The sequence below is a fragment of the Nicotiana sylvestris genome, chromosome 6, assembly GCF_000393655.2.
Source record: "Nicotiana sylvestris chromosome 6, ASM39365v2, whole genome shotgun sequence".
In the NCBI taxonomy this organism is placed as follows: domain Eukaryota; kingdom Viridiplantae; phylum Streptophyta; class Magnoliopsida; order Solanales; family Solanaceae; genus Nicotiana; species Nicotiana sylvestris.
Window position 1 is genome coordinate 31,129,142 of NC_091062.1, and position 10,976 is coordinate 31,140,117.

At 33.5% G+C, this 10,976-nt stretch overlaps 1 protein-coding gene across 1 annotated transcript; it reads right to left on the reverse strand.

The window, feature by feature from the left end:
- Nucleotides 1-589: 589 nt before the first annotated feature.
- On the reverse strand, nt 590-8,655 carry LOC104217686 (protein NLP2). The gene is made up of 4 exons (XM_009767992.2): nt 8,493-8,655; nt 6,510-6,577; nt 5,512-5,645; nt 590-1,564 (listed from the first exon to the last, which is right to left on the reverse strand). Exons 1-4 carry the CDS (start codon nt 8,635-8,637, stop codon nt 1,045-1,047), a joined length of 867 nt encoding a protein of 288 aa, XP_009766294.1. The 5' UTR covers nt 8,638-8,655; the 3' UTR covers nt 590-1,044.
- Nucleotides 8,656-10,976: the final 2,321 nt, after the last annotated feature.

Sequence of the window (10,976 nt, forward strand, 5' to 3'; positions counted from 1 at the left end):
TATTATGCTGGAGTTCTAGTGTACTTATGCTGGAACTCCATCATATTATGCTATAGTTCCAGCATACTTATCCTAGAACTCTAGTATAATATGTTGGAGTTCAAGCATACTTATGCTGGAGTTCAAGCATACTTATGCTGGAACTCCAGTATAATATACTGGTGTATTTTCCGGGTTTTGAACAGTATTTTCGCTCAAATTTATCTTTACATGAAAAGTGGCTAAATTTCAATTACTTTTGAACTGGGCTATTTTTGAACGACCAGTTATAAATCTAGCTATTTTTGAATTTCTCCCAAGTTGGCCGAACTCTAGTAGCCGAATCAAAACGTGGCTATTTATCCATCATTCACAACTGGTCCGCTTAATTAGAAGTTCATTGCATAAATGGTAGTTAAACTCATCGTGTCTTTATCCCTTACAGAAAAAGATGAACATAAGAACATTGACATTCTCTACGAGATATTTTGAATTTTGCCTGAACATCAAGAATCATGAATTTCATGATATACATGAACTCCAAATATTCAACTTTGGCAGCTGACTAGCTAAAAGTGTACTCGCATGCAGCATTCGTAAATTCTACACATGCCATAAATATCATATTTTCACATCATAACTGGCTCATGCTCGGTGGTGCTTGTATTTCCTGGTAACAAAATTTGTAAGAATAAAAGTGATTTTTCGAGCTGGGCTCCGAAAGCACATGTGGATAAGCATTAAGCAGGCATTTAGAAGACTATATAAAAGTGGGTCCGATCAAAAAAGATACTCTTAACAAAAACATTAAGCTAGAACTGATCAAGATCAATAGGAAGCTAATAATACATTCTTGGTCTTGCCTGGGAGTTCGAGTCTCATCTCTGACATAGTCAAAGGAAAAGAGGACCTTTGATGAATTGCCTGATATACTCGCACACTAAGTACTGAATCCTAGATGTAGCATGCTGCCTTCGTGTGAATCTTGAAATGATCATTGTTCATTACAGCATCTTATAAGCCCTTGTTCCATCATATGAAGAAAAGACGATCGATGGTCCATTGTCATGATTCTAAGTTACTCATACCTCCATCGACACGGAAATATGATTTGAATACCTGACGAAGAATCTTTCGTTTTGTTGAATCAAGCATGTTTGCTCTATGTCCCCTATAGACTCCAAGCCTCAGCATTTCTTTCCCCTCTTTGACAGCTCGTTTTCTCACATCTGTCAGTGAACTCGCTTCCATGGAATCCACACTTGTCTTGCATTCAGATTTCTCTGCTACATTTTCTGCTTGCTCCTTGCTGTTTTTGGCATTATCATCGTTCGGTCGGCTATCCTCGTTATTATCAGGACTCTTGTTTCCCCACCACCTATATGTTACAGTAGACAAGCCATCCGATGGAAACCCATACTTGAATTCATCATAATTGACTGAAGTTCCTCTTGTCAAGTTAGAGACACGGAAATGCAGTAAACTTCCAGATTGAGCAATCCTGGTACCTTGCTGCTGTGAGAAAGCTCCCGCTTTCAGCATTTCCACTGTGGAGCTAATACTCTTGTTTTGCAATGGGGAGCCCCTACATTAAAATATTCTCAATAGACGCTAATGATTTATACACTTCTGTTTTGTAGTACAGTAGTTTGAAGATAATGCAATAGATATTACAAAACTCAGGATTGGCTCAGAAAAAAATCCATGTAATATTTAGTAGGGTAATAAGAGAATACATTTATTATAAGCTAAATCGTCTAAAATTGTAATATGGACGGTTTTGTTATTAAGGAAAAATAATCTTACATTTGGTTAACTACGTGGATGGACTGAAATTGGAATCAAACTTTTGGGGACAATAATGTTCTTAATCTATCAAAGTTTATGTTATTTAATCTACACCTAATTCTTAAATAAAGATAAAAACTATAAATAATTTAACACATGAAATAAGACATAATAAATGTGTAAAAAGTTAAGAGTTAAGACATTAAATAAACAAATTATAATCAAATAATTTTTATTATATATATAATTGAGGGACATTAAAGAGGTGTGTGGCAGCCTCTAAAGCCAGAATTTGTATTTATCGTTTTCCTCAATTGTTTGTTATTTTCTCCTTATGTTGATTTTTAAAAAACCCAAAAACCACCTCTGTAATGTTTGGTCCATACTAAAAGACCGAAAAGTCACGTCTATTACACATCAATTCCTCATAAATAAATCAATGTGTAAAGATCAGTTTCAATAAAACAATCGTTTTCACCTATTCAAAGCCGATCAAAATGCCTTATTAATAAAGAACCGTTTCCCTTTTTTTTAGAACAAGCCTCACAAATTTTTCTATCAACTGTAAATCCCATAAGCCACCATCAGAAAAATAGGAAAGAAACTTGAAAAAGAATAAGGAACAAGAGGAACTGTTATGAAGAAGACTTGGAAGAACGTAACATTCACATTTTTTCATTTTTCTTACATTTTTGAATGTGGTATGTCTGCTTCCATTATTTTGTCCCTTTCGGTTTGATTCTTTTGTTTTAACTTTTGCTATTTAATTTCTATTTATAAATTAGGATGTGTCAGTATATTGAGTTAACACATTGCTAATACTGATGGGTAAAATAATTTTGTACTTTCCCTTTCGGTTTGATCTTTCGTAGAAATTTTTGCTTTACTGATGGGTTTTTAATTAATTTTGTTCTTTTGTGTTTGATAGATTTTCATATAATGAAGGCTCCAACATCTGAAGGCAAATCGATAACAAAGTTGCCCATATACACGAGCAAAAGTTGTATATGATTTGAAGGTTTCTCATGCTTTAAACTCTGATTTTATTATTTTGTATGTGTAAGACTTCAAATTTTCTTCTCCTTTTTATCATATTTTTTTTGTTAAATTTGTCTTCTTTTTTGCAGTTGCTTCTTTGGGTGTTCATATTATGTTGTTCTTCTGCTAATGATTATGCATATATATGGAAAGAGCAATAACCATAAAGTTAGTATTTAATGTTATGATAAAATATCGGAAAAAAAAGTGTTTGCCGTTCTCTCTTTCTTCTTCTTTTTCATGCAACTCTTGCCATTTTGAGTTTACATCTTACCCTAATGTTAGGGAGCGCTTTACCCCAATGTGGGATTTCCCAGCGCGAATCCGGATTAGTTGGGCTCCAATGTGGGTACCGAATACCGGGTGAGAATAAAAAAAAAGAGTTTACATCTTACCCTCTAATAACTAGCACATGTTTAAAGAAAAGAAAAAAATTGCAGAACCGTTTCCTCTTTAGAAGATCTCATCCAATTAGTTTTTTTATTTTTTTCTTTGGGTATAATTATCTAATGCATCAAGATCTTTTAGTATACCCTTACATAACTTTTTTCTTTACAAAAATGAAAATAAAATAGAAATATGAGTGTACGTAGACACTTTTATTATGAGCAACTTATAAAATGATTATACATTTTACTCAATGTATAGAAAAACTTACAATTACTCTGAAGATGTTAATTAAAGAGAGACAATTTTACCTTTTCTTTGCTTAATTAATTTTATTCCATTATTATTAATATTATTTACTCCCTCCATTCATTTTTAGTTGTCCACTTTTGACTTTATACTCCTTTAAGAAAAAATAAATGAAGTATGTATTTTACAATTTTACTCATAATAATGATAGCATCTTCAAAAGTTTTGGGGAATGAGTAGTTAATGATAAGGGTAAAACAGGAAAAAAAAATTATCTTTCTCGTGATTTAGTATAGTGGACAAATAAAAGTGAAAATGTATTTTTAGTATAATAAGAGTGAACGGAGGGAGTATGAACAATATTTAATTAGAAATAGAAAGTAAACAGACATAACAATTTTCTACTTATTGAATAGATTATTTAGTGAGGAATAAACGTGTATGCATGCGTGTGTTACCTTTTTTTTTGTGGGAATGTACGTTTAATTTAATAGTCCCTTAGTGTATTTTACTATATTACCCCTAATTAATATTTTAGTACACACCCCTGGATCTATGGTATAGATGTAAAATGGTAGAATGTCTCTTGGATTTCTCAAAAAGTCAAACTGGACAAGTAAAAGTAGATAATTTTTTAGTATAGTAAACAAGTAAAATTAGACAAAGAGAATACATTTGTTTCTTATTTATGGTACTATAAAATTTTCTTATTCTTCTATATCAACTATCAATTAAATTCAAATAATTAAAAAAAAATATTTGACCGCCCGAAGCGCGGACTAATTAACTAGTTTAATAAATATAAGTATAACATTACATTTGGTTGGTGCATAGATCAAAATTCGGTTCCAACGTAGCCTCCCACATCATATCAAAGGGGTAAAATCTATCTTTTTGGGCTTTATATAGTTGAATTTTGATCAGTGTATACGCAATGCCACCTGTCACACGATATTGAATAATATGAAAATACCCTATTTTGCTAATATGTCAAGCGTATAATAAAACACCAAATTACTATATGGAAATGTAACCTGGTGTATCAGATTTTTAGAAGTAATGTGATCTCTTACATAGTATCTAATCGGCATATATCAAATATGCAACTGTTACTATGGTGGTACATCCACCCCCATTACCAATATCGCCACCACATCCCCCCTCCCTTCCCACTCCTTTGTCACACTAATCAATTGAACAAATGAGTCAAATACATAATCAAGCCGTACTCGTTCACGTGATTCTAAAGTGAGTCACAGGGTAAAGCTGCATGTACCCCTCAACTGTCTACTGCAGTATATATCAAACAGAGAACTAGAACATATAAGGCAATGTAAAGAGGATTGTTCAGAATGACAACATATTGCATTCCTATTAACTATAATTATTTCCACCAAGCTCCAGTAAGAATCTCTCTACAAGCTTCACTCCCAATCAAGCTTTCTAAGCCCACACAATTTGTTTTCTAACGAAAATTTTGGCTGTGGATATTGCATTCAGTTCAGTTCCCAACCTGAGAACCATATAGCCAGATGATCTGGTACTAATATGGTTTAAGGTTGACAGGCTTCTTGAATGATAGTAGCTTTATGGAATATAACCATTAGTGCACAAACAACTGCTTGGAAGTGTCCCGTCTGTTAATACAAAATTCATACTGAAAATTTTAAATCTGAATGGTACAAGGGATAGCTGTGCAGATACTTCAGTAAAGGTTTTAACTTTGGAATTTCTATCTTCTACGACAGCCCTTAGGGAAGATGACAGAAACTAGGCCTGAGATTACTCATGAGCCCTGACACATCAAGTAAACTGGTAAAGTTCCTCGTGTTCTTAATCAATCATTAAGAGCCTTACTGAAACATCCAACATTGGAAAGATAAAAGGTCATGCTCGAAGCAGCATTTCCAGTATCAAGTCCAAAAGTGGACTGATGCAACTACTTTGAGTATTTAACTCGTTTAACTGATCAGATTCGATAGCCATTTTCTATGAAGTAGTTTATTGATATGATCAGGCATAATAAAAGTTGGACTCCGCTAACAAAAGTATAACATGTAAATGACTTACGGAAATGATGAGATTGCAGAACTGGCTAAAGAATCATGCTTCTCTCCAGCAGCTTTAGGGAATTCCACAGATCGCTCCTGTTTTTCCCTCGATGCCTCCTTCTTTATATCTTCAATACTCTTTCCAGAGATGACCTGAAAATCTCAAATAAATACAGATGCATAAACAAGCATCGCACAAGCATTTCATTGGATCCCACTACCACAATGTTTAGGCTAACAGTCAAAATCGAATACGTGAATCATATCTTAAAATTGACTGTAGTGCAAGTGTCGTAACAACCTGGTAAAAGGTTACGGGCTCCTTCAGGCAGACTTCAAGTGATGTGAGTGCTTAAAATTTACCGTGCAATGATCATGCCTATTGGTGCGCAGTGAACAGTATTATATAAATAGTTTTCTATAATTAGATCAATAATATTTGATCTGACAAGAAAAATATCACAATATAAAGTTTGAAAGGGTCACAAAAACATTCTACCATCTGGAATCAAAAAGGTATTCTTTATCATAGAAGAACCAAACCAACAGGCAACAGTGCTGGTATGATAAATCTTGCATTTTCTCCGCATTGTTGGGACTCTATGTTCAAGAATTTCAGTCAATATATACTCAACATCAAAAGGGAGATAAAAGTTATGTTCCTTCCCTAAGCTCCAGTTAACTATCAAATGTTTTGTTTCTTTCATCCATTTACCCTTCTAGCTACACCCCACCATAAAAAATCATGTTTATAATATATTTTGCTAGCATCACAAAACTGTCAAAATGTGAGTTGCAATCTTTTTAGAAGTTTAATGGGAAAGATCCCCACCATAAATAGTTTGACCGATAAGCTGCCGAAATGTGAAAAGTTTAGCAGCCTAGTGTGAACTTATTGATTATTTCTTCTCTTAGTTATGTAGCAATAAAATCTCTTAAGGGAATAATGTTGATGCTTCGAAATAGAGAAACTTCACTTTTCAAATGAGTACAACAACTCATCCTTGTATAGCCTACCTTTCGATACGGCCACCTCACCAGACCATTCTCATAGCATATTTTCTTCAGGACACTTGCACAAACACCTAGAAGATAGATGCCAATTAGATCAAATGTTCTTGTAATATTATGTAAAAGAAAGTGGAGATTGGCAAACATTGTCACAACTGAGCTTACAGTTAAAAAGTAGAAATTGACGAACATAACAGTTCAAAAATAGTATGATCAATTATTCTCTCCTTGTTCTCCCAAAAAAAAAAAAAAAAAGTAATATGGTCAAGTCCTGAAGTGTAATGTATAAACTGTCATTTGCTTATGAAACTGACTGTAATGAAATGGGGTATTGGGGGGGGGGGGGGAGGTATAGGACATCAAAGGAAGTATAACAAGAAACAGCTAAACATGCAACACCAACAAGCAATTCAAGATTTTATGACTTCTTTTCGTAACAACTGGAATGCCGGTTTTTGGGGGTCTAAGTTACTTGCTCATAGTTGTTAATATGTTTCATCCTTTCAGACACTTGATTCCTGGATTTGAAATTAGTCAAAACGGAATTACAAAATTTTTAGTGCACATAAACATTGTGACTCGGTGAGAGTCATTAACTTTTTCAAGTGCAATAACAATATTCAGACAACATACTGCCTCTTGAAAGTGCTCTGGTGCATATGAACATGTCATTGTGAAAAAATAGAATAAGTGGAAAAGCAAATGATATAAGAAATATCAATGCAGATCAAACTTCTAGAGTAGCTACTTCAGACATTATCGGATTTTTTAGCAGAAAAAGGAAATCTAGTTGATATTCTAACAAGAGAGGTTAGCTTAGTTATTGAAACGACTCTACTTCTAACGCGTAGGTCAGAAATTCAGAATTCCAGCCATACCAGGGAGTAGGCAGACAGAGGCGGAGCTAGAATTTCAACCTTATGTGTTCTGAAATTTAGAAGGATGACTTAAGTGTTAATAACTGGGTTCTAAATTTAATATTTGTACATATTCAATAAATAAATCTAACACAAATAAACTATTTAAACAAAAGCTATTGCATTCACCCGAACCCGTCACCGGGCTACTAGCTCCGCCCCTGTAGGCAGACAATCACGGTTTATCGCCGGGGGTGTGGTGGGTTAAAAATGTCTTGAGATTTAGGATACCTCATTCTTCTCCAAAATCCACTATCACAACTTCCATATCTGTTTATTGTTTGGTTGGTGCTCAATTTATAATGGCCGAGTTGCTATTAAATGGTTAAAAGCATTTCTTTGTGGACGGCACTGCACGGATGCAGTCATACTCGTGCATCATAGGAGGAAATTATTCTGAATGTCTCCATTTTTTCTCTATATCCAGTTTTCATAATAACACCAAGGGTTGTGCTGGGATAGATGGGTCCCTCCACCCTTAATCAGAGACTCGGGTTCGAGCCTGACCTGGCATGGAGAAACTCCGTTTTATGGGCCCTACGCTGCTCAAATCTGGATTAGTTAGCTAGTGGGTAGCAGATACCATATGGTTATACCCCAATCAAGCTACATTGCAGCAACTATTTTCCAAATTTCAACTACTTTCCCAGACCCATGACAAAACACAAGCAGATAAAAATTTACATCAAACTAGATAGATATAGTGGGAAGTAGCAAGTATTCTATGACTTAATCGAGCTGCACACAAGCTGAGCCGAACACAGATAAATAAATAAATTAATAAACCACTAAAGTAATAGTTTTAGGTTTAGCCTACAAACATCATTTTTAAGCCAGTAACACAGAATATCACTGCACCTATTACACTTTTGCAGCAGTGAGTATAAACTTAAGTAACGTTTATTTTAGAGTTTACATTTGTAAAAAAAATATTTGTCTGAGCTGGTTTTTGCAAAAATTAGCCAAAAATTCAAAATCTGAATTTGCAACTCTAAAACAAACAGCACCTAAGTATAAATATATCTTGAGGAATTATTATTATTTTCCGAAGGTGAAGGGAAAGGAGGATTACCTAGGGATTCAGCAGCATCAGAGAGAGGCAAATTGAACAACTTGGAGACCTGATCGAACGATATTGATTTTGGGTCGGTACTTGGGTTTGGAGTCGGATTCTGAATCGGGTTAGAAATTGGACCTGAACCCTGCAGATTACTCATGTTGTATTGGACCCGCGGCTGAGTCAGAGACGATGATAAATAAATGTTGGCTAATTCGGTAATTTTTGCCCTTTCAGGATTTTTTGTCGGCTAGTTAATTCTCTATGAAAAATAATTTTAACATTGTATCACCATTAAATAATTACAATATTTAGTTGGATTAATTAAGAAATTAATTTCCGGGTAACTAATGTAGCATTTTGTTGATCGTATAAAATATTCTGGCATAATTATTGCATTATTTGGTTTGTAATTAATCGATATCTGAATTAAGTTATACATGATTAAATTTATTATTGTAAGCGGGATTGAATATTTAATAAAAATGTGTATTAGCAATACGAAGATCAAAGTACTTAAAAGAGTGTGTGTATCGGTAGAAAATAGTAATACATTAGTAATGGATAACTGGACATTCTACATAAAAAGCAAATTTTAATTGAATTCAAAAATGCACTCATCAATCTTTAAATTCTTGGTCCACCTCTGATTGTGAATGCTTTCCCGTTCTTTATTACTCCTATATTCTGTCTTCTCTAAACTTTGGATGCAAGTCCCAGCATTAAAGACAACTATTTGAACAGTTTGTTGCGTGCTTCAATGTAAATGGTGCTACTTTATAGTATTTGTTTATATTCCGATTTTACAATCTTTTACCCTGTCAAAACCAATAAAATTGACTAACGCTTGCATTCTACTGCCTAATAATACAAAACAACAACCAACAATTCATATAATTACAATGCTTAGCATATTTGTAATGAATTTACAAATTGATGAGGTCACGCGTGGATAGAGATAAGAGATAGGTACGTCATGTTGGGAGTCATGAGGTGGCAGGCAGTGTCAAAGACTTTAAAAATGCTACTCCCTCCCCCGTTTCAATTCATGTAAACTCATTTGATTGGACACGGAGTTTAAGAAAAGCGAGAAGACTTTTAAATTTGTGGTGTAAAATGAAGCACATATATTTTGTGTGGCTATAAATCATTGCATAAAAGTAAATTGTTTCCAAATAGAAAAAGTGATTATTCTTTTTGGCACGGACTAAAAAAGAAATATGTTCACCTAAATATAAATTGAAACGGAATGAGTAGAATTCAAATAAAATGTACGAATGTCATACCTGCGATTCAACGATAGCAGTAGAGTCTGGGAATTTGAACAAGAGGATCTCGAAAAAAAGAAAAAAAAAAAAGGTGCTGCATACTAGAATCTTTACCTTATCTTAAAAGAATTGAAGAATACATTAATAAACAAGAGAAAATGGTTTTTTGAAACCCCGTTGCATCCACCTAGCTCCAACTGCTGGATGGGTAAATAAAATGTATGATATACTTGTAGGGACCGTTTGATTTGAAGATAAGTTATATATGAATTGGTAATGTAAAGATTAATAATTTAAGGATTAATATTACGTGAATTAATAGTACATGAATTATTTCTTGTTGGATGTTTGGTTCATTATGCTAAAATTCGGAATACCTTATCATCTAATTTATTTATTTATTTTTAAAGGAAATATAATAAATTTATTATACTCTAGGATATTTTGTCTTCATAGACTTCTTGGGAAAAAACAAAAGATAGTTTTATCATTTTGTTGTTTTATCCATGTATAGCTTATATATGAATTAGTTATTCCATATTAGTGGTGGAATAAGATAATATACCAATTGGTGTATAAAATAATATACGAATAAGTTATCTACATTTGAAATCACAACCAAACAATGTATTAACTCAATACAAGTTCTTACACCATGAAAAATTATCTTATATACCATATCAAACTATTTCTTTAATAGTGTAAGACCTTTTAGAAAAAACTGTTCTAAGTTATAACTTAATGGGTAGAATGGACTCCAATTCAATGACCATCATTTTGAGCATCTTTTGTAAATACCCATTTTTCTCGTTAGCTTCTTTCAACTAGAGTATCATATCTCAACTCCTTGAAAATCTGTCATATTAATATATACCTCCTCTTATGATCCGTTCGTTAGGAGCAAAGAAATCAAGTGAAAACAATTCGTTCATTTCTAAGGACCCAAAAATACTTTCCTAGTTCTCCTTGTTCTAGGCAACAAAGAGATAACATGGGGAAGAAAGTCATGATGAGAAGTCAAGCTGCTAATTTCCAATTACAAAAGATATCCAAGAATAATTCTCATCATAATCACGAGAACAAGAAAGACCTCAACAACTTGATAAAATTCTTGAAACCCAAAGTATATATTACTGATTCTTCTAACTTCAAGAATCTTGTTCAACAACTTACTGGCAATGGAAATAGTCCAAGAATCTCATCCCCGCCTCAAGAAAATAGCCAACAAGTA

Bases quoted from the DNA above. Each gene is read 5' to 3' on its own strand.
- LOC104217686 (XM_009767992.2), bottom strand. From the start codon at position 8,637: ATGAGTAATCTGCAGGGTTCAGGTCCAATTTCTAACCCGATTCAGAAT. The intron at 6,578-8,492 runs GTAATCCTCCTT...TCTATCTTCTAG, and splicing joins TGATGCTGCTGAATCCCTAG to GTGTTTGTGCAAGTGTCCTG. The intron at 5,646-6,509 runs GTAGGCTATACA...TGAGATTTTCAG, and splicing joins TGAGGTGGCCGTATCGAAAG to GTCATCTCTGGAAAGAGTAT.